General features: G+C 39.5%; 1 protein-coding gene across 1 annotated transcript in view; it reads right to left on the bottom strand.

Annotated features, from left to right (window-relative positions):
• The window catches only part of LOC135199665 (zinc finger protein rotund-like), a 481,912-nt gene that overhangs the window by 10,475 nt on the left and 446,154 nt on the right, over positions 1 to 25,283 (bottom strand). The window contains exon 7 of the mRNA XM_064227820.1: positions 17,281 to 17,295. Coding sequence (XP_064083890.1) covers positions 17,281 to 17,295 — 15 coding nt within the window. The remainder of the gene's footprint in view (positions 1 to 17,280; positions 17,296 to 25,283) is intronic.

Raw genomic sequence — 25,283 nt, 5'->3', positions numbered from 1 at the left:
TCGCGTAGTAGCAACTTTTCCAACGGAATGCCGAAGAAAAGGAGAGGAGATTAGAAAAAGGCAGCAGCAACAGTCGATAAAAAATGAAGCAAGCGAAGCGCAATAAGGCGAAATGATTGGCGATGAAAAGGCGGGATGGAAGAGACGAGCTGGTTGCTCCTCTCCATAACCCTCGCGCAACTCTTCCGAGGCTCCTGGTCTGATGGCTGCCATGACAGACAGCAGTGGCAGTTAGACGAACAAGGCTTGTAGTACGTTTTCGTGTATACGCTGGAACACATACTTTTGCTCCTAACAAGGACGTTTTAAGATTAAGAAAAGTCACTGCCACATTGATACACTTAACTAATGAATCTTGGATTTACCTCCACTACACTTATAAATTTAAGGAAAATTGCTGATCATGGCTGCCTAAACAAACATGAAAACAAATTTACACCACAGAACTCGTAACTCCCAGTTTAGCTTCTTGGACATGCTCTGAGTCTATACCCAAGAACTAAACTCCCCCAAATGTAACATGGGAAGGAAATTCCCCTTGGAATTGCACGGAAATCGAATTTCGACGCTTAAGGATTTAGCTTGAGCACACAACTTGCTGTTGAGCCAAGGCCTCTCTAACCATGATGACTCGATAGAAAATGTTTCGGTTGATGCCCATGGCACATAATCAGTCATAATTACAACGAATAATATTCCATGCGGCATCTCTCTCTCTCTCTCTCTCTCTCTCTCTCTCTCTCTCTGTATATATTAGCCTATTATGCTTTAACCTTTCCATGTTGTCAATACAATTACGCATTTTAAGAGTGTTATCTCACACCAACAATGGACATTATCATCCCAGAGATGCAAATACATTTTAATTCCGTAGTAATATGAGTTTTGATTGTAATTCAGTCTGACATCTATCACGGCATCAATATATACCTCATCTTGTCATTACTTTTATATACATTGTAACTACTGCCAGCAAATAGTTGTGAGGAATCAAACAACTTGAAACTGCGTTCAGGGCGGAGAGAGAGAGAGAGAGAGAGAGAGAGAGAGAGAGAGAGAGAGAGAGAGAATAGGTGCCGTTAAAAGAAATCGTACACGGTCGTCCCATTCCCATATAGGAATCCGTAAAAAAATGTTGAACAAAAATAACTTATTTTGAAAAAAGGTTTGGTTCCCATAGACTGAGCCGTGTATGGGCCACGGACCTCTTCGGACAGAAAGAGAGGGTGGGGGGAGGGGGATAGTGGGGCAGTCGTCCGCAATCCAAGGGACATGGGATAGCTGAGGTAAGTGAAGTGGACACAGGTATATAGGATGTGTCACTCTGGAAGTTCTCCGGGTTGGTTGCGGGAGAGGGGGAGGGCATGTCACTACTGAGCACCAGTTTCTAGCTTTGAGTGTGTGAGAGAGAGTGAGAGACTGTCTAGGTCGCGATACCATATCAGAGGAAAGAGAGACATCGCCTTGATAGACATGAGACGCTACGGCCCAGGCCATGACAAATACGGTCCTCCTCGTCTCATTACCATTACTGGCAGAGCCTACACAAGTGCTCACGCAAAAGGCTCCTTGAGGAAGATAAAAGAAAGGCTTCTGAATAAAAGGCAGGAAGAGCAAACGAGGATCAACGGAAGGAAGGAAATGCCTCCTAAATTTTGAAGGAAGGAAGAGATGGAGAGAAAGTAAGAACGAAAATATAAAAAAATGACGAAAAAGGACCGAGAGAAGCCGAGGAAGGGTACACCAGGATGAAAAGAAAAGGTGGCGAGGAAGGCGGGGGATAATCCGGGTATGTTGAATGGGAAGGGGGGAGAGGGCAGGGGGGACGGGGGTTGTTAGGTTAAAAGGAGAATGGACACAGGTGGACATGATCGCCGTGGAAGAATCGAGGGGATCAAAATGGTCGAAAAATAGAGGCACAGGCTCGATGGGCATCGGCAGTAGAAGGGGGCAGGGATTTTTTTATGTAGCGATGTTTACCGATGGGAACTTTGGTTTTTTAAGCTGCCATTCTCCTGGAAGTCTCTTTCTCTCCCTCTCTTTTTCTTTATGGGAGAATCAGAAGGAAGAAAAAACCATAAAAAAGTAAAAGTTAAATGCCGGGTCACTCGAGGAATTCGTATCGAACAGCTCCAGGTGTTACAGATCAGAAGCGCACACCAAGAAACAATTCTGGCGGGAACCCCTACAAGAGGTAGTTGTCAATGTGATCTAAAAATCATAACTCTCTCTCTCTCTCTCTCTCTCTCTCATAACACACAAACATTAGCTTCCACGGGTGAAAGCCCTTGTCAGATTGCGGTTAGAATATAGTTATTTTTCAATTTTCAGAAGACCCAGCATACATAACACAAACATCGCATCTCAGTTCCTCGGACAGACAACTGTCATGGCCACATGACTAATTCCACACATGAAACCAGCAATTTCATATCAAAATATAACGCTATCATAGAGGTTCTCACCATCACGTATAATGGTATGGAACCTCTCTCTCTCTCTCAGGATGTACAACTTTCTGGTTCATGCTCAGTGAAAAAAAAATAGGGTGAAGTTTGACGCCAATGATAGTTAAATGATATTTTGAAGTGATGTCCACTATTGTTTGCAAAAAACAATTATCATCCCCTTCAACGACGTGCGACGCAATGATTATATATATATATATATGTGTATATATCTATATATATATATATACAGCAATAAAAACAATAATTATTATACTAGTTCTGTTTTCGTATTTTTAAGTCAGCGTTAATTTTTCCCTAAGCGAAGGGGAACACAATTCCAAGGTTGCCAACAAGAATTTATAAATTTGATGATAAACGTCGTAAAAACTGGATCCCTTTAAATATAAAAAATACTTTATCACATCTCGCCAGATATAAGAAATAAGAACGTTTATCTGTCTGTATTTCCGGAGAGAGAGAGAGAGAAGAGCGAGGAGAGAGGGAGCGGGAGAAGAGAGAGTGGGGGTAGAGGGGAGGAGAGAGACGAGAGAGAGTGTTGGAGAGAAGAGAGAGAGAGAGAGATAGAGAGAGAGAGAGAGAGAGAGAGAGAGAGAGAGAGAGAAACAATCCAGGGAACTTCGAAGGAACCTCAGCCAACACCGATATTCTTAAAAAATTAGAAGTAAAAAAATGGCAAATTACACAATAAGGGTTTACATATTAGAAAATAAACCAGTGGCTTAACGCAGGTCTGCCTGAAATATTCCCTTAATTACTTTGTGGTGAGGAAGGGAATGGGTTGGAGGTCTGTGGTGGGAGGGCGAAGAGGGACAAGGAGAGAGAGAGAGAGAGAGAGAGAGAGAGAGAGAGAGAGAGAGAGAGGCTTAAGGAGAGCAGTAGACGGGTACTCGAGGAAAGCCTCACTCAAGACATTCCCAATGATCCAGATGAGTCGTTTCATACTATAGGAATCTGTTGATTCGTCCACATTTCTCCAATCCAGTTCGAAGAGCGGCGATAACGAAGGAAAAAAAAATGAATAAAAGAGTGCGGCTTGAGACAAGCCTTGCGTGATGGACGAGACAGGTGGAGCGGTATGCCATCTCTCTCTCTCTCACACACACAATGATCCTCTTTTATACTTCTCCATACTACAGATAAAGCTTTTTAGCATGCTCGTATTAAACGAACTTGTAATCTACTAAACACCACATACTTGAACTACGTAAGAAGGGAATGTATGAAACTTATTCACTTATAGCTTTCATCTCGAATCCATCCTTGTCAACAGAAGGCTTGGTTTCTTAATGAGGGGCTTCAGAAATATTAAACTAATGTCTTCCGACACTTCAACTTCATTCCCGATCTCCAGAGCTAAAGGTGGAGTTCTTTTCCTTCTTACAGCAGCGACTATTGGAGCAATAACGTGTACCCAACAGTACATTCGGGCGTTAAGTAACCTGCTCTCTCCCTGCTCACCATCCCCCAATCTCTCTCTCTTTCTCTCTTTCTCTCTCTCTCTCTCTCTCTCACACACACACATTCACAAAAGAAGAGCGCCAAATAAAGGGGCCATAAAAAGCCTACATGGCAACGTTTTAACATGCTAGTTCCTTAGGTACATAGTGCAAATCAATGCCACAATCTAGGATGATTCTCAAATATGAAACCACGCCCTCTGTTCTCAAAAATGAAAATATGTAAACAACGCTTTGAAACGTTTCCTTTCATCATAACATTTATGAAGGGAGTAAAGAAAAATGTTTACATTAGTCAGCGACTCTTTTATTACGATATCGGGGAGTTAAAGGCAGCTTCAATGCTCCAGTCGATTCTGAAAATCGATTGTTATTTGAATCGTCATTATTATTAGGGTGTCGAATGATGTTCAGAATGTTGTTATCAAGTTACAAGAACAATTTAATGGTCAAGAAGAGAAGAGTGACGTGCATGTTAAAAGGATATTCTGAAAATGGGTTAAGCAATTGCCATAACACAATTAAGGAAATTACACCTTTTCCTGAAAAGAATACGTTTCCATTTTTGCTTGGAAGTGCAAAATTACCGAAAACTGACTTCAGTGACTTGGAAGTGAAGTCCAAAAAAAGCGCACAGCATCATTCGGCTTGAACAACGGCATAGAACCGTCCCTGTCCCCTACCACCCCTACCCATACACAACTTTCATGGTTTTCACAACGAATGGGAACAGAGTTTATAAAACTATATATAATATATATATATATATATATATATATATAATATATATCATACACACACACACACACTCACACACACACACACACACACACATATATATATATATATATATTATATATATATATATATCGATATATATATATATATATATATATATATATATATACTATATATATATAGTAATATTTATATATATATAGAACAAAAGGGGATAATAATTAATCATAAATAGTCACGATGCAGAGTATAAAGGGCAGGGCATAAACGCTGAACAAATCTTGAGCCTACATCAGTGAACAAATATATATCAACAATAACGAAAAAAAAAACCATTATATGGATGGTAAAAAGTTTTCAAGGCCAGCAGTTGATTGTGCTTCATAACACTTCATTTCACAGTAACCCCAAACTTTAGGTATAGCTTCCCCAAAATTTAATTTTTATTGTACTGTAATAAGGTCAATGCGCTATTACCTCCTTTCTGAGTGCCTTTGCAAGGAGTGAATTAAACTTAGAGATAATCATAGAAATAATCAGGCGAGATCTTAGGTGATGATAATGGCAAACCTAACCTGAAGCCACGATTATAATGATTATTAAGATGACGATGGTCTAGTGTGTCGACACAAATAAGGCTATGGTGTTCACTCTACAGTCTAGACAAACCTTTTACTAATAACTTCATACATATAAATAAAAAGAAATGAATTATTATTACAGGATACAACTGAAATGCTGCCATTACGTGACTTCTTGTATTAAAAAATCCTGATCCAACTAATATGGTTAAAATCGATTGCAAATAATAATAATAATGCAAGTAATCTACGAATACCTTTTTATTTTGAATACATCCGAAACAGAGAGAGAGAGAGAGAGAGAGGATAAGCTACTGTGTGAAATTGTAACATTACTGTCAATTAGTTAAGTCCTTCAAATGAATAAACCAAGAAGCATGAAATCGACGAAGGAAACTTGGAAGAAAGAGAAGGTAACACAAGTAGTAGTATGAGAGAGAGAGAGAGAGAGAGAGAGAGAGAGAGAGAAAGTACACGGTAGTCCTTCCATTACGCCTATTTCATTATGCACCTCTTTAAAAAGATGCCAAGAGGTTATTTATCAGTGTACAGTTCCCCATACGATAAAAAGCATGTAATTACGCAAGCCGTACATTCACGTCTTCATTATGGCCCCAACGAGGAACACCATAAATACCCAGCACGTGGCTTTCCCATTACATGGGCTCTTGTATGGGGAGACCGTTGTAACAGGTTTCTTCGCCCATGCAAATACTGAACGGAACAGCATCGCCTTTATCGCCCCTCGCCTCTTTAACACACTAATTTCGTGTTGTGGTTCATGCTCCTGGAATGGAGGGCCCACACACACACACACACACACACACAGAGAGAGATTGGGTGGTTGGGTGCTGGAGGCATACAGGGGCAAAGGATAAACTATTATTATTATATCTATTATATCAAGTAAAGAATAATCTCTTGTGAAAATGCCGTTATTCTTAATTTAGAAGAATGTTGTAGACAGTAAAATGAATTACTCTCTCCTTTCAAATAATAATAGAAATAAACAGCAAGTTATACGTCCCCAGAACCACAATCATCCCTCTTTCTTTATAACCTGCCGTTTTCGACCTGCCATTGACTTTATTCTCAACATGCTGTTGACTATATTTTCAACCTCCTATTTGTTATGTTCTCGTTCTACTGTTGAATTATTCTCACCCTGTTACATCCTTGTCCAGCAATTGGTTTTATTCTCATTCTGCTGGTAGCTATATTCTCGTAATAATATGTTTTTCACACGAAAGTACTCGCCGTGCTCAGCTGAAGGTACATTACCGCAGTGGAGGATACTCCAAGTGGTGGGTATGTCCCGGTTTTAAAATAATGTAAAAGATTCATGGTGCCAAGTACCGAAGATTTCAAGTGAAAAATTAAATTTTGATATTCTAACTTTCGGTGAACCGGTGAAATCTGAGATAATGGCAGCTTTCCGTACACTATAGCTACAGGAGTTCAGTTCTTCACTTTAATTCAACTTTCCGACTGCTAGAATAATCCCAATTTTCATACAAAAATTACTTTATGAAGGTTTGACAAATCTTGGCCCACCTGAGTGTTTAGGTTATTGGTGCACTTCGAGTAAATGTAAATGTGCTTTCTAGTTGTCAACCTCAGCAAAGGTGTTCGGCGGGTTTTAACTATTCCGTACTTGGATGCCTAAGAATAAAACAGTCCTTTGTTTACAGAAACCTAGAGAAATGTTCTCGTCAGCTCAATATCTTAAAATAGTGTGTGCATTTCCCTCTAAAACTCCACCCGACGTTAATTCAAGTATCGTATTGTAGCATTCTCCCCAGAACAGCGCTGGCGTGACTACCGAATATAAATTTCGAAGGGGTGCAGCGAGCTCTTCCACAGAATAGGAATCTTGCGGTTTTTCCGAGCGTATAAAAATAACCTGGATAATGGAAGGAACCAGAAAAAAAAGGAAAATCTGTTTAGAATCTGTTTACACAAGGGAACACTCTTGCAAGCATTATTTCGTCCTTCCGGTGCTGGGCCTGTCACGGTTCCCGCAGAGTGCTGGAGTCCGTAATGCCAGTGTTTGGCGCGATTAAGTCTATCATTTGAAATCACTGAACGCCCCTATTTACTCCCGGCGCTGTCAGCGGAGATGGGGAAATCTATACGTCAAATGGGACGTTGCGCACCGACAAAATGCAACTACATGCCCTCCTCCACTGCAATCTGCTCCTTCCGTTACTAATACAAAATTACTCTCTTTAACCCCCACACTGCTCTCTCTCTCTCTCTCTCTCTCTCTCTCCTCTCTCTCTTACTTCTTCCTCAAACTTCTATCCCTTTTAGCATTTAAATTCACATTTCTCAGATTTTCCTTTCCGACTCAAGGTTTTATTCTGATAAGAACTGAAATTTCTCTTAAATTTTCATATTTTTCCTTCCTCGAATTTCTATCAAGTTTACAATCTCTCTCTCTCTCTCTCTCTCTCTCTCTCTCTCTCTCTCCTCTCTCTCTCTCTCTCTCAATTTATACCCAAACAAAAGCCTTCATTTTTCTCACTCTCTTTCACTTCTCTCAATATTTTTGTATAAGCCACAAAGCCACACAGTTATTTCCAGTCGCATTCCTCACTAAAGACTTTCAAAGTGATAGAATACTCATGTAACTTGCATTCGAAGTTAAATCAATATTATGACCTGTAGCAATATAACCCGACACTTTACGATGTTCATTATTCAACTCGTTCATTACCGCATCCAGTGCTCACCATTATTGTACGTTAGGTGTGACACTACTTCCTTTTATATCCATCTCGGTAATTTCGGTGTATGACGGTAGCTCCACCTCCCCCCTCCTCAGGTGTGCAGTCACGACATGCTTTGGAGTGCGAAAGAAGCCATTTTTTTCTGCATACGTATTGTGTATGATGACTGTGCTTGGACACTGCAATTAAATCTAATCAGATGAAAGTCGACGCTCACACGGACAGTTCACTACAGGAGTGTTTCCTTGATTCTACCAAAGAGAAAACGTGCACTTATATCATCAACAGTGTGTGAACAGCGCAATGACTGAACATTCCTGCCATCCAGAATCTTCATTGTTGTCATTATCAGGAAATACTCTTTCCTTTTTTTTTTTATCAATTTGACAGAAGCAACACACCCTGTATCCTACACCCAACACACTTCCCTACGCGGATATTGAATGTGATTCCCACAATAAGACTTGTCGCTTTAATGCCACAGATCACTGTAATGTTACTTGTTAACCACAGCGCGAGCATAAACCGCCGACGACGTCGTCGCCAGAAGCTTCCCCGGGCGCCTTTCCGTATCAAAACGTGATGGAGAGGTCGCTGGGTTATTTTACGGCATATTTCCGTATTACATACGTAGGTACATGTACCCTACCGGAATTAATTGCTCCGAATACAGGCGCTCGCTCATCGCCGCTCACTGAGTACCGAGAGATGAATGTTGATATATGATTTTTCGTTGTACATTGGTGTTATTCTTCTCGCTTGTGGGTGAAAATGGTCGAGTTACATTGCTGTCGGTTTCAGTCATTCTGCGGTACTTAAACTTCCGTTTGTTTACGATAACTGTATGTATGTATAGCGTTTACTATTACTATTATTATTAAAAATACGACCGCGAAAGATGAATGAGTATTTTGTAATAATGATTTGTGTTTGTGATATGCATGTTTAAAATTAAAATCTACGAATCTTGCAAACAGAGAACTTCTCTCTCTCTCTCTCTCTCTCTCTCTCTCTCTCTCTATGAAAAATATGGTAATATTATGCGTTTCGCTCCAGACAATATGTAAATCCACTTAACCCCTTATACGCCGAAGAAACAATGACAAAAGGAATTCCTTATCGTTGTAATTTTCCCAAACCTTGACACTTAGCACTGGAATTCAAGGATAACCACTACTGTATTCAGAAAGCCTGGAGAATGGAGACCCGCAGGAAGGGTTGGGGCTTGGTTGATGACCGTGGAGGGGAAGGGCTGTTCAATTTCCCCAGAGCAGAGTTCTAACAAAACCCGCCCCCCCCCACCCCCGCCCCCGCCCCTCTATACCCTACCACCAGAGAAAATTCATCGGAGGTCACCCAGATACAAATTACCTTGGGCCTCTTAATAATGAATTGGGAAACCCCAGCTAAATTTTATTACATTCCCTACCTGGCGACTTGCGCCGGACAGCATGCTTTAACTACTGTGTACTCGAGCTCGTATGTGATTGTTGCATTTTGGTTTTATATTGCTTTAGACGACTTTTATGGCAGAGGGAAGTGACAATGGCTTCTAACGTCAAATCATTCTACATATTAGGATCCATATGTGAACTGTCATCTGTTAATCCTTGTGGCGATGGAAACCAGAATTTTCCCAAGATTTTTTTTTTTCGGAAACCAAAAAAGGGTGATGGATTTCCCGGTCTCCAACGCAAGTTACATACGAAGTATTGTCGGATGCTGAATAATGTAGCTTTTTATTTAGAAAAATTGTGGCCTTCTAAGACAGTGAATGACTTTGGAAGAGTTCCCTCTCAGCGCTGAAACCAACTGGTGCGTGTATTTAAGTATGCATATAAATAATATTATTGGAAAAAGTGCTATTATTATTGCCATTTTCAACTAGTTACGGAATCATATATGCATTGCAATTTGTCGATGATTGACTACAGCAATGATAAACTGAAGTCGCAAGGGAGACAAGATGTGCTTATGTTTCTTATCAGATTATTAACAGTCTAGTTGATTTCTGGAAAAAAGTTTGTCACTGTGTCTGTTGCTAACATTAGTGTTACACCAGTTTAACTAGGCAATAAGGCAATATTGTTATGAAATAAGCGTAGAGAGAGAGAGAGAGAGAGAGAGAGAGAGAGAGAGAGACTTGCACTGAAGGGTTCAATCTACCCCAATGACTGCAAAAACTCTCATTTCAATCGGCCATTGCAGCGGCTATCAGCAGACCCCTTTTCTTGCCTGCGACTGAGAAGTGATACTTCGAACCTATCCATTTCCCAGGGGTTCAGCTTTAATGATCATTAGAAGCCTTATTAATGACCATTAGGGCGTGTTGTGTTGGCATAATAACCGCTCTTGTGCTCTCAACTTCCGCCCCAGGATGGCGCGGGACTCCGCCGATCCCCCGTGTGTGTGTGTGTGTGTGTGTTGGGGAGGGGAGGGGGGTTGTGCAGCCCCCCACCACCTCTCGCTCCGTCCGTTGTACAATTTGCAACCGGGAATTAATGCATATTAGGATGATTTGTTCCCCGACTCGCAACAGAAACGAGACACTCGTTATTTACACTTTACTGACGCTTGGCTCGTCATTAATAACCAAATAACCTGATACGGTGCTCAATCTTTCACCTCCTGGAAACCACAATATAACAGGGCTGTGGCGAAGTGATATTTTACTGTAATTTTGGACGCTGGTTTGCAGAGTTCTTCAAAGCGAGCTGAAAACATCTCGTTCTCAGCTGCGACGATATCTAATAATAATAATAACACTCAATCATATTTCCTGGCTTAAAACTGCTTCCTAGTCAGTACGGCAAGGGTAATGATGACTTAATACTTTGCTTGCAGGGAGGTAGAAGGGCCAATGTTAGTGATATAAACTTACAAAAATGACTATGAAAGGTTCTCGACAACATATTGGAGGGGGTGGGGGCAGCGTTAAAAAATCATGCTTTTCCTGCTGAAGTCAATTAGGTTACACATGTCTTTGACGTAAGACACGGACTCACTTTCCACCGGTCCCTTCTTCACGCGGTTTGGAACAAGAAAAAAAAAATCTCAATTGTCGTTTTAGCGATGCTATAATTTTTGCCCGCAAATGAAGGCGGGCTGGGATGGGGGGACGGGTGAGAGGAGGGATATCCTTGCGTTAGGTTTAAAAAAATTATAGCTTGGTATTGTATTTACTAATTCGACAGTGGTTGAGCGCGTTTGCCTCCAATAATAGCTGGAGCGTGGTTAAGAAGAAGGCATCACTTTGTGGCTTTGAGCTCACAAATGCCTCCATTGCTATGTGTGTTTTTTTTTTTTCTCCCAAATAGTGACGAGTCAATCTCGCCATATTTAGCACGGATCATTTTGAACACAACTATTATTCATATTATTATTACTGACATATATAGGGCTGGAGTAACCAACAACTATGTTTTTCTCTTCCGAATGGAAAAATCCTTTAATTTTGTTCCTATACATTCAAAATTGTCTACATTTATGTTTTGCATCAGATAAAACAGCAGCGCTCTTGAATTTCGGCGTTAATAATAATAATAATTCAATAACAATTATTTACGGCATAAGCAAATTCTCTCAAGCGAGTAACAACTAACGAAGCATCCGTGTACTAATAAACCGGCCTCCGTGTGACTTTGAGGTTTGGAGACGTCCATACATCACCTCTTCCTTCCGTTTGTCTGTCTGTCAGTGTCTGTTGTTTGCCGGTGCACATACGCGCGCTCTCGCCTAGTATACACACACACGCACACACAAAACAGCTCCAAGAGCGTCGCTTCAAACAGTTTGTCGACACCCGGGAAGACTGAACGCTATAATTATTATCAAACAAAGTCATTTCGACTGTCACCGCAATGGGGGATGGGGTATCGCGGGGATGGGGAGAGGGAAGCGTGGAGTGGGTGGGCGCTTGAGGAGGAAACAGACCAGAGGGATAAAAGACTTTTGGACCTCAGACCCATCTCAATGTTCCAGGAGGTTCCTGGAAAAGGAAAAAATGGAGCCATCACAATAATTATCGCATGTTACTAAGCTGGTTTATTAGGATAAGATCTATAGACTGCACATTAAAATCAGTTGGTTCTTTGGCCATTGTCAAACGTGTGAACTACGGCCAAGTGGGCAGAAGGGAAGGGGGAATGGAAAGGGAAGCTTCGGGGTTGGGGGGGCGGCGGTTTCGGGAAGAATAGGAAAGGCGAAGGGAAGGTAGCATTGCTAGGCTTAAAGTTATGGGAAGAACTCACGCAAGCTTACATTTACCTACTCCTCCACCTCCTCCTCCTCCTCCTCCACCCCGTCCTCCATTCCTTAAACACCCATCCCATGCAATTCTCTTTTTGGCCATCACTACTACTTGTGTCAACTTCAACTGCTGTTTTGTTTGGAGAACTTCGGCAGATAGGTCGCAACGGATCGATGGAAATGACCCATTACTTCTGATGGAACCGATACACCGTATTGTGTACAAAAACGTCTCTGGCTTTCCTGTGCATTATCTAAAATATCAAAATCGGTGACAACGTTGTTTAGGGAGGGACTTGGTTTTCTCAGTTTCTGTCTTGTCGCTCTGTCCGTCTCATTCTCACACACAATTGAACTGCAAATGCGTGTCGACGGACATAAACTATAATGAGAATGTAAGTGCAATTAACGCGAACATACACAACTGATATACGCACATACAGTATATAAATTATATATATATAACCTTGCACAGGATGCTACAATAATAATTGATCGTCCAACTCAATAGCTCACCAACTGGATACATTATTAAAGTAGTTTCTTTCGGATACACGAAGACTACTAGAATGGATGTAAAAGGAATTCATTCAAGGAAACTAAAACTAATAACTAAGTATAGATCAACTTAGAAAGAGGATGGACTGAGAATCCAAACAATATAGCATCCGGGCTAAGCAATCTTCAGCTGACCCACAATTATAGTTCGTTCATTCAGTAAGGGATACGGCAATTATAATTGAAAAGAATTCATGGTAATAATCTTGGGCGCCGCCACAAACCTTTATACCGGATTTGAGAGAGAGAGAGAGAGAGAGAGAGAGAGAGAGAGAGAGAGAGAGAGAGAGAGAATCGATTATTAACGAACGAATTAGAAAAGTTAATTATAACCCGGGCCAAATGAAAACGGTTACCTGTTGGTTTGTTTATGCATGTCTGGGCAATGAAGCTTCTAAGTGAAAGTTCACATTCTCTGTGAACTTGGAATGAACGAGGGATGACGGTAACGGAATGAATCAAGACGAGGTTAATAGCGTTCATATTACACAGTATTCCAGAGCAATTTTCTAGTTTACTCCAACGTTACAGGTATTAATGTCCGTAAATTTTAATTGAAAATGACAAGTCCTACCGGTCTCGTCGTTGTAAAAAGGACATTTTAAATATTCTCATGGAGAAATATATATATATATATATATATATATATATATCTATATATACATATATATATATATATATAGTTTTAGTACCAGCCACGTCACTCAAGGCTTTTCTGAGGAAGCCTATAACAAAAATAAAAAAACTTTCTACAAGTTCCACTTTACCGAATCGCCGTGGTGACCTAGAAATGCCACGATTTACCCCCGTCTAAAATCCTCCTTATGTCTGTTCCCAGTAGGTCTAAATTCCTTTGGCAAGTTCGCATGGCCATAGACAGAAGGGGATGGGGAGAGGAAGAGTGGAAAGACAAGCAATAGGCCTTCCACTTTGACTATTCTTTAAGGCGAGATTATGAGCTTGTATTTGTGTCATATAGCGCTACTGGTAGGATGACTTCCACTATACATAAAAAAAAGAAAAAAAAAAAAGTGGCGCGGAGCGGGAGATGTGTGTTTGGGCGTTAAGTTTGGGGGGGTGGGGTTACAGACCGTCATCAAACTGAGAAACCAAGGTATATGGTTTTTTTTTATACTTGTTCTGGTAAGTAGTAAGACTTCTCGAAGGCTCAAGATTCTAAACTGCACTGAAATAATATGACAAAATATTTACCGAGAAATCCTAGGATTGCTTACCAGGGAAGACAATCGCGAATGGTCAGAATTCCTTTGAATATCAGGAAATAATAGACGTTTTGTTTGAGTTTTCGAAGAAGGGGGCCGGGGTGTGTGGGGGGCGCAAGCGAATTCAGGATAAACATACAAGACATTCGAACCATATAAAAAAAAAAAAAAAAAATTCCTATGCCATTTCTTTAAAATATGCCATGGGAAATAAAAGCTCAGGAGGAGGAGGGGGAGGAGTAGGAGGAGGTGGTAGTGGTAGTGGAGAATAGCAAAGTCATAAAAAAGGATTGTCGGGAAAAAGGAGCAATAAAAATTAATGCTGACCAATGCCGTGGGTGTTTATGGGAGGGAAGGGGGTTTGGGGAGGGGGTTGGGGAATGGTGAGGTCAGTGTGGTTATCCAACTCTACACTGGGGTAACTCGTTTCTGCTTCTTTCACAAACCGCAGAGAAACGATTTGATTTCTTTTATTGGGACTCGATTCTGTCTGCCCGTTTTTTCTCTATTAAAAAAAGGGGAGGGATTTTCTTACCTGTTATGTCCTAAATTTATATATAAAAGTAGGTCAAACGACTGAACCACTAAAAGAGGGCTGGATGATCTAGTAGGGAATATATGAGCATACGTACGGCATCGATTCTTATTTGTTGCTGTATGAATAGACTCTGAAATTTATACTATTCTTATTAGGTTTGTGCTAAGATAAGCAATATTACATGCATCTAATTACGTAGCGAAATATGTAACAGTGCAATAACGTCAGTGAATACAGACAATTAGAACGGTATAATAATCCTGAGAGAGAGAGAAACGTCAGTGAATATAGAGAATGAAAACAGTATAATAATCCTGAGAGAGAGAGAGAGAGAGAGAGAGAGAGAGAGAGAGAGAGAGAGAGAGTAGTCTGTGGTGGCATGAAAGCCCATATGAAAGACACCTTCCTAGTGCTTGGTTTATTGTTAGCTTAAAAAAGTGAAGGTTTCTTTCTGGTAATACTCTCTCGCCTTGACCTTCAGTCACCTTAAACTTGTGTGTGTGTGTGGAGAGGGGGGGGGGGGGGGGGGGGGGGGGGTGGGGGGGGGTTAAAAGCCGAAGAACCCACCCCCTTTTTCCAGCAAAAAAAAAAAAAAAAAAAAAAAAAAAAAAAAAAAAATTCATTATTCATTGCCCCTCTCTCTCTATGTTATGTATATAAATATGTGTGCGTGTTTTATGTATGTATCTATCCACACACACACACACACACACACACATATATATATATATATATATATATATATATATATATATATATATATATATACTTCTGTACTTAATCAACACCACTTGGTCTCGTCGCCAGTGCTCCAGCTTTTGGGGGGAAGATGACACCTTCCTTTATTTCGAGATTAAGTGAGCATATGCACGAAAGGCATATTTCACACCTCATATAGCATAAAAAACATACCAATTGCGCGCTGTTTAATGGCCACTTCCTCGAAGTAATGGGACAGTAAACGCGTGTAATTGCGTATTAAGAGAACTTGAGTCCATGTACACCCGTAATTGTACCGATAAAACTCCCTCAAGTTAATTCGGCGGAAGTGTCATCCCGGCTTCAGAGAGAGAGAGAGAGAGAGAGAGAGAGAGGGAAGGGTTTAGAATGAACTTGAATGAAGAGATACATCTACATTTAATTTACCTGGCTCAACTTCCCGTAATCAACGCCAAAGATTATTTTAAATTTTTGTAGGAATACTATACTAATAGAATAACATTATTAATATATTCTACCCAAACAAACTAATTCAAAAGGATATATTCTCCCCGCTACTGTATAACTGAGGGGAAATACCCCCAAAAATACGCACACAACATCTATGTATATATATATATATATAATATATATATATATATATATATATATATATATATATATATATATATATAATAATAATATAATATATAAATATATATATATATATTATATATTATACATTATATATATATATATATATATATATATAATAATAATAAATAATACTGTTCTGTAACTCTAGTCGCTACAGTAAAACTAATTATGCACTAGATACGTAAAGCCTTATTTGTAAATTCTACTTTCCAAAGGTGTCTTCAATTTGTAAATAGAATGACTGATGTCTGGTCTATATAATATAAACATCTATAATTATGTCGTCCGTCATTAACATTCTTCGAGTGAAAATTATCAAGAAAATGCTAAAATAAAAATGTACAGAGATACTTATTTACGTATCGGTCTCTGCACCTCGAAATCCAGTGTTTGTCGCGCATGTGTATAATCAGCAGGAAATTTGATATTCATTCGACAATAAAGAAAAAAAAAACACTATCCACTCTTTCTTTCAAAGCTATGCGAACTTGTTAGTTACTTTCAATTGCCTGAAAATTATTATTATAATAATTACCCCAGAGAGAGAGAGAGAGAGAGAGAGAGAGAGAGAGAGAGAGAGAGAGAGAGATGATGGTAATCATTGGAGATTTCAGTCCCTTTGCTGGTGCTGCCGATAGGTCGACTGACTGGTTAGAAAATTTCCCACTTTTTCTATATTATTTTGAAATGGAATAATTTGGCTTGTGACAGAACCGGCCAGGTAATTATACTAAGCAATTAAATACTACCGGGTACCTCAGTATGATTGAAAACAATCTGATGGAACAATAATTATTGGGTGATATAATAACAAAATTGTGGGTTTAGCCAATAAAACGCTTCTAAAAAAACTGGTGAAAAACGCAGGTTTAAATGAAGGAACTTTAAGTGTCAATAACTTGAAAAGAAAAAGTTATCTGCAAGTGCTAAGAATGCCCACATTTTAGAAATAATGGATCATAGAAAGAATGAATCAGTGTGACTAGAATGCCTAAACGATAAGAATGAGATTAACGTTCAGAAAGAATGGAATCATGGCAAGTATGCAAGATAAGAATGCCCAGTGATGTGATTGAGTCAAGCGTTCATGAAAAATGAATCAGCAATAAATTAAACGTTTAAAAAGAATGAATCCACAATGAGTCAGTCGTTTAGAGATGAATCAACGACAAGACAAAGTCAAACGTTTCAAATAAAAGTCTCCAGTCGTATCCACACAAACGTTCTCCCATGCTGCTCAGCCCACTCATCAGCCATCTTTGTCTTTCTTTCTTTCTATTAGATGTTTAGTTTATTGTCGTGTGTATACCCTGATACTGTCGTGAAAAAAAAAGAAAGAGTGAGTGCCGTATAGAGTTACGTGTGGCCACATCCTTACCGTGTCTTGCTGCATCTGAAAACAGAAAGACAATTACTTGAGCGTTTTTTAATTTCCAACCTTATTCCCTCTACTTACTTTTTCCTTTTTCTGTTTGATACCTGTATGATTTTGTTTCAATTATTTCTATTTTGCCTGCATGATTTTCCTTTAATTCTGTTTCTGTATTACTTAAATATGATTGTAATTCATCTATCTAATATCCCCCCAATTCAAATTACAGTGCTTTTCATGTTTTCAGATTATATATGCATATGTAAAATGTTTGTGCATTAGACAATAAAATTGACCTCTTTTCCCATATAACAAATAAATACTTGCTGTGTTTCCATTTTCCTTCCACATAAATTGCGAGTCACTAAACAAATTATTTGTTGAAGTGCTGCTCCAGCTTAACTATAATGACGGACTCACACAAATGATTCCTTTTCATTCACCTGTTCCAACAACATTCTCCAGGTGGCTGCTGTCATAGACGTTACAACTGGTTTAATAGCTTTAAGACATATTGTAAATTATGCAAGAATGTTAAACATGGTTCAACTATACATGTCATGTACTGACGCTGAACTTCCAGCTGCAGTAGAAAAAGACTACATTAGTATTCGTGACTACGAGGGAAGTTAGGAATTCAATTATTAAAAGAAATCACAGTTCTTAATAAAACTACGAGCGTACCGCATTATTACATGAAATATCACTCGCCAACTGCATTATTACATGAAATGTATATATCACGGACATCCTATTCCCTGGACCCAAGCAGTAGAGTGTAAATCACCATAATTTTCTTCTCTAATCCGCAAATCGCAGCAAATGCTCGTCGGTGGTTAAATGTGCAAATTAAAGCGCACAACCGTTTACCGTTAAGCCATCCGGTCGAAAGAACTCAACCGCAAAAGACGCATTATTTGATACACCGATTCCGCTTTGCATAATTTATTCGCTTCACGAATTTCCGATGCATTTTTTTTTTTATTTTAGCGTTGCACGAAGTTGTATATAAACTTGCGAGGTGTCAGTATCATTGGTATATTAAGCACTTCAAAATATTAAGACGACAGACTAGCTTATTTACATTATTTGTAATTCATTCATTCTTTATATAATAATAATATAATTTTTCAGTCAATATTTTGGTTAACATTTCTATAATATTTTCATTCATTCATTCTTTCGTAATATCCATTAATTCAAGTTCTCAAAGCAGTCAACATTTGGGTTAACATTCTCTTACAGAGTTTTCATCTATTCGTTCTTCATAATATTCACTCATTCAACTTCTCAGCAACAGTCAGCGCCTGGGTTCATATTCTCTAGAAATTCAAAACGCAAGTTGAATCTCATTCAGGTGCCTAACTCATCATTTTCTCTACTGGAGCCATTTTCATCTCGCTTACCCTTTCGCCGATACAAATCTAACTTCAGTCTTGCGGGATTTCACCGCTAGTTTCTGAAGAAACCTCAGAGTGAAACTCTCTCTCTCTCTCTCTCTCTCTCTCAGGTACAAAGGCATAATTCGATCCTGCATTCAGGCGAGAGCATAATTGCAATCAATATGATTTAATATTGCATGTTTGGGATCCTTGTTCTCCTCAAAAGGTACGGGTGGACTTCCAGCCCATTAATCTGGTGTTTCCATCACTCCGGTGGCCTACATACTAAGAGCAGCGCGCAGGCGTGCTTGCACATACCCCAGGGATAAGACCTGGAGTGCTTGCTTTGCTTTGCTATGCCTTGCTTTGCATCTCCGTTAGGGTGTGGTCGGATGCCTTCCACTTTCTTTTTTAAAGAGATCATTAATATTCTTCGTGAGTCTCTACGCTACTGGTGATAAAACCATGTACGAGGTCAGTGTTTTGAGAGAGAGAGAGAGAGAGAGAGAGAGAGAGAGAGAGAGAGAGAGAGAGAGAGAGAGAGAGAGAGAGAGAAGAGAGAGAGAGAGAAGAGAGAGAGAGAGAGAGAGAAGAGAGAGAGAGAGAGAGAGAGAAACCGAAGTTTGTTGTTTTCGTTCTCAACTTATACTACGAGGCTCGACTTCTTGGACGGACAATTAATTTCTAGAGGTTATCTGGGTAAGCAAAACCAGTTCGAAGACCGAGGGAATTAGTTACGCGAGAAAGCAGAACGGGTCCAGGCCGTACCCTCCAAGCAAAATCATTTCTAACTTCACTGCTTGTTGTCTTGCTTGCTTGTTCGTTTGCTGCCTCCGCCAGCGGTAGTTTCATTCGATATACCATTAGACTGGAATAAAAGCCAAGCGGACACGTCGCCCACTTCCAAGGGGATGCTAATACAAAGAGAAAAGGGAAACGGGCGAGCAAGCAGAATAAATGCAACCTTCGAAGGTGTATAAAACTCTTGGAATCACTTCCCTGAGCGCCTCCTTGCTCCCAACTGACCCAATAGCTAACCCCTCCCCACTCCTTCTCCCTACGGGCATTCCTCCTTTCCCCTTCCTCCTCCTCCTCCCCTTCCTCCTCCTCTTGGTGCTTCCAAGTGACCACACCCTTGCATGCATCATAGAATATATATTTTTTTTTGTGGTGTTGCTTGTACGGGTAACATAAAAAAAATGTATGAAAGCAGAATTAGTTACTTCCCCGCTCAGAGAGGTACCAAGCCAGTAAAGCAAGAACTATATGCCAATGGTAATTCTGGCCTATTTAATGAATGGTGTTCAAATGATTCCAAAGTTATTCTTTAATAAATCAGTTACCTAGAGTCACATGCGATGAAAGTACACCAATTTTCTTGCTTTTCCTTAACTGTCCATATTCCGATAACAAAAAATTTGTCCCGTCGCTGCAGAGTATTTTTAATTACATATAATAATACTGTTTCTGAATAGAGGAATATTCAGTGATTTCCAATCTCGCGCAAACATAAGGATAGGCTAATCGAAGCAAATATAAAGCGCCCCAGAATATCAGTCATTCAATTACTTCAAACGCGACAGAAATTTTTAAAATAATAATAATGAAAGAGAAACATATTCAACAAACGCTAAATACGGTCGCGAATGACAAAAGATCTTCAGAAAACGAAAATGAAATAAATGAGGGAAATACGTCCAGAATCGAAAAAAAAAAGCCAGAAAAGAAAGCAACAGCGACTGTGTCATAAATGGGACACCAAAATGGGACACCACTTAAAGTGCACAAAGAAATGTTATTTCGGGTTATTTCACACTTCCTAACCTCACAAAGAAGAGCCTGGCTGAGGCTGCCACCTACGAGACGACTTAGCCTACCTTTCAGTCTCAAAGAAGAAGAAGAAGAGGAAGAAGAAAAGACTCCGACAAAAGATGGCGCTGTGATGCGGGACAGATCCCTTTTCCTTCACAGCGATAGGGGTAAGCTCGGCGTTTGTAAGACTGATTCTCTCTCTCTCTCTCTCTTCATTTGATCACAAGGACAACAATTGGGGGTTTTCTTATTTCTTTAAGAAAAAATTATCTTCCCCCTCCCTGTTATTTAAAAGAACCCATACTGCAAATATTCTTCCTATATTGCCTTTTGACGTCGTCCAGTCAGGACTCATCGTATGTAGTCTCCCTTTTGTTTATCAACAACTGTCAATCGGCTAACCGTCAGTTCCCATATTTAAGTTTGAACGGGAGTAACACGTCCTTTCTTTTCCACCCTCCTCCCTCTCTTTCTCTTTTAATGGTGTAAATTCACCCACCCTCACCCACACTATAGTCAATGACCACCCACACAAAACAGCACATTTTCACAAGTCTTCGCTCATCGTCCCAACGTCTTTCGACCATGAATGAACAGAAAAGGACAATGAAGGAAGGAAGGAAGGACCCCTGATGGCTCAAAGTAAAAGAACAGAACTTGTTCTTAATGAATCAGGGACGTGTTTAGATATCGCACAAAATTCCCAGTTATGCTAGGGAAACAGGCAACCGATAACGCGCACACTTTCAAGGATCAAAATCGAAATAAATGGACACTGATCGAAATCCTTCCAGATTCTCTTTGACAAAAGAGCCCACTTTTCTTGTACTTTTCTCGTTCTAATGAAAGGCGCCTGTAGTGTTGACAACTAGCATTTCACGGTGTTTGGCACGAGGCTCTTTTTCCCTCCCCTCCCTCTATGAGAGAGAGAGAGAGAGAGAGAGAGAGAGAGAGAGAGAGAGAGAGAGAGAGAGAGGGCTCATTTGAGGGTACCATGGTATATTTTTATGGAAAACCAAAATTCATAACCGTTTTTAATAGTTTTCTGCACCAATTGCTAGGATACTACTATTGCCTTTTTTTGTACAGCTTTAATTACTATCTTAAATAGGTTTAAATTTCTTTGGAAAAATATTGTTTTCGGAAAACGAAGACAGCATGAACCCCTCATTAAAACCTGATATTAATTATACGGACCCATCTTCCTTGAACCCATTCATAAATTGCAGAGTATATTTATTTAGAGAATAATTGCGGGCATATTACGAATGACACTGCATGCAGAATAATTTCCGCAACATCAGAATGTGAAATAATAATGTTATTATCATTGTTATTATAGTTATTGAATTTATTCTGAGACCAATTGATATTGAGGCTGAAGAATTTTTAAGAAAACATTAAAATGTCTAACAACTTCTATCAATATGTTCCTCATACTAACTCAACTGAAATAAAAAAAAAACTTAATTAGTGAAAAGTTTCTCCCTCTATATATGGCAGCTTTCGGCCCACGTTGTGAGGTCACGTTTCTATGGGCAAGAAGAATCCTTTTCACTTATGTATAGTTTTTGCAACGCCGTCGAAACCAATTTGCATTTGTTAAATTAGCATGGAGACTTGCGGTCACTGTAAATGAATTACGGTTAACTAGTTTTCCTCCGCCTTACACATCAGGTTACCAGGTCACAAACAGGTCATTACTCTCATCACTCTCCGCGACAGGTGCCCGTAAGAGCAACCATGGTGGCAACAAAATCTTCCTAAAGATATTGTGAAATTCACTGCGTCTAGTATACGCAACTTGGGCAAGTTGGCAGAATCAAATATTGAGTTAAAAATTACATTCTAAGGAAGTTATATGTACGATCTGAAATCATAGTATTTACAAAACCAAACTGAGGTAATCAGCTGAAACACGTTCGAACTTCAGACATCCAGCCGGCATCTCTGATGAACATGTGAGCAAGCAGGTTGCTGCTTACACAAGAGAAAGCTGCATCGTCTGCAGTGAGCTCCAGAGTAAGTTATAAAAAGAATTAACTGGAGCTAAAATATTCTCACTAGTCTTCGGGTATTCGGAGATTTTTATTCAGTCATCTAACTGCAAAACACCATATGAAAAACTAGAACACGCGAAGTCTATGTTTACAGTGGAAATTGACGATGGAACGCACAGCTACCCTCCAGCTGACCGTATAAGAGCAGGCAAGCCTACAAAAACCTGGCCAAACGAACGTTCGGGTGGATATCTTAGGCATAAACAGGTCTTCCTCATTGAAAATTTCTAGCCATAAGCAGTCAAAAGTCAGCGCTCAGGCTCCTTGGGAGCTTCGCTTCATTACCTTTTTATGGGAACCACTTAGTGTGTAGTTAATATGCGAGAGATTATTATTGCCAGGTAATTACCCAACGTGACCTGATTGCAAAAAGCGAACAAGAGCAGCGTCAGGCTGGTCCCTCCGAGCATCGCCAGTCAGCCAGCATCTGACGCAGCCAGTCAAGACCTACATATATCTTGATGGGATTGTAGTAAGGTCTTGTCGGCTGAATCTGCTATTGCAACAGGTTCTGAGAGGTATCAACACCGACGTAGGTTCTTGATAGCAGAACTTGCTACAAGCACTGCAGGTTACCTTCCTAAGGCACAAGCCGGTATCCGTGTTAGAGCTAGTTCTTGAACCTGAAACCGAGGAAAGTTCTCGAAGGGGGAAAGTGTCAAAACTTTAGCTTCTCAAGACGTACAGAGGAGGCTTTACTATATGATAAAGCCTCCTTTATTCGACCCTTTAATAACTGACAGAAGTTTAAGATGCTCACAAGAGCAAAGGAATACAAAAGTCTGGACACTAAATAATTATATTTAACGATCGTAAAATATAAAAGGGCCGCGACCGTAAACAATGCAAAAGAAAACATTGGAATAAAGATATAATTGAAATTACAAGACGAATTACATGAAAAGAGGAACGCCTCTTATAATCCCTTATCGAGCCAATATTCGTACCCACTTCCCATCTGAACCCCTCCCCTGTCCCACGCCCCTATCGCCAGTCTTCCCGGGGTCCTCTCAACCAGGAAACCCGCGCGCGGAGCAAGTAAACAAAACGAGTGATTTAAGATGACGTAAACGGAGCAAGTGACCTTTCTTGCTGGAGGACAAGATATCCTATTGTAGAGATACCGGGAGTAGGCGGACCATCCTGATATACATAAACACCCACAACACTCGACGCCTCGGAAACTGTCTCTAAGCATCTGTTTATGCCGCAGTAAGGTCTTTTCGCCAAGGACTACGTCTTCGGATTTTCCTCGTCCCTTTGACGTGGCCATTTTCGTAGTTTGTATGTTGCTTTTGGAGGCGCAATCACTTACTTAGTTGGGGTTTCGGCCGCCGTTGCGACTCGCCGCTCACACCTGTTTCCTGAGGTCTGTCACAACTTTAGTGATAATCGCAGGGGGCGATCAGTGCCTGTCTAAAGGGCGTCCCGCTTTCAGCAGTGGTCATCCTTTCAGCTACTGATCAAACAATGTTTTTGAGGTGTAAAGATCAACTATATTCAGGATGCGAAAATGAATGGTATTGAAAGTGCATCAGGAAATATATATATATATATATATATATATATATATATATATATATATATATATATATATAGTAAATAAATCATGTGTTTGTTCCATTGCATTTGTAATTAAAGTGCCAGTAGTTGGATGCATTGCTTACGTTACGCAAGTAACTAAGACGATTGATTTCCGTTCAACGAAATAAAACAATGCAACTGAGCTACAATCTTTTGTCATTTACTAGGGAGTTTGGTTGCATGAAACATAACTGTCAGCATCATCGTTTAAGGAAATAATTTATTGATGGTCTCATTGCTTTCTTAAATTATAAACAATAACAATAAGACAAAATTGCTTAACAAATATAAAACAATAAAATAACAAAACACCACCGCCAACAACAACAGTTTACTATGTAAGGCCGCTTTCGGGTATAAATATGGCATAGATGTAGCCCTGGCCTCATTCGCCTTTGAGTATGGTAGAAAGAAACTCATTCGAGGTATTGAGGAACTACGTTACAAACTAAACGCCATTTAGAGGGCCATACTGTTCAATGGAGTTTGCCAGTTTTATTTTCTCTCTTGCATAAGCTTTTTGAGGAGTAATCTATAGACACAACGGCACAAAAGGCTTAACTTACCAGATACAGGAGGAGGTAAGGTTTTAAAGGTGGGATATACGTGTGTATGTATGTATGTATGTATGTATGTATATATATATATATACTTATTATATACATTATATATATGTATATATATATATATATATATAAATATATATACATACTTACATATCTTATTTAAAATTTTCTGAAGAGAAAATATTTTTTACTGATCACACCAGAAACACACAGGCATGTATATATATTATATGGATATATATCTATATATATATATATATATATATACAATATATATACATACATATATATATATATATATATATATAGTTAGCATATATTTGAGATATCATAAAAATATCTCTCTTCTTCAAAAAATTTTCGCAAAGAACATTGAAAATTATCTTTCTGAGAATAGTTCTACAGTACTACATTGTTTTTCTGAAAAAAAAATCCTCCGGGAAAATGACTCTTGCAATGACAAAACTTTCCTCTAGAAAAAAAAACCCTCCTGAGAGAGAGAGAGAGAGAGAGAGAGAGAGAGAGAGAGAGAGAGAGAGAAAATCCTGTGGCCCCAGAAGTGTCGAGGCCTCCGTCCGTCCGGCTACCCAAACTCAACTGGGCCA

This window comes from Macrobrachium nipponense, chromosome 26 (assembly GCF_015104395.2).
Source record: "Macrobrachium nipponense isolate FS-2020 chromosome 26, ASM1510439v2, whole genome shotgun sequence".
Lineage (NCBI taxonomy): Eukaryota > Metazoa > Arthropoda > Malacostraca > Decapoda > Palaemonidae > Macrobrachium > Macrobrachium nipponense.
This window is presented reverse-complemented; position numbering and strand designations above follow the sequence as displayed.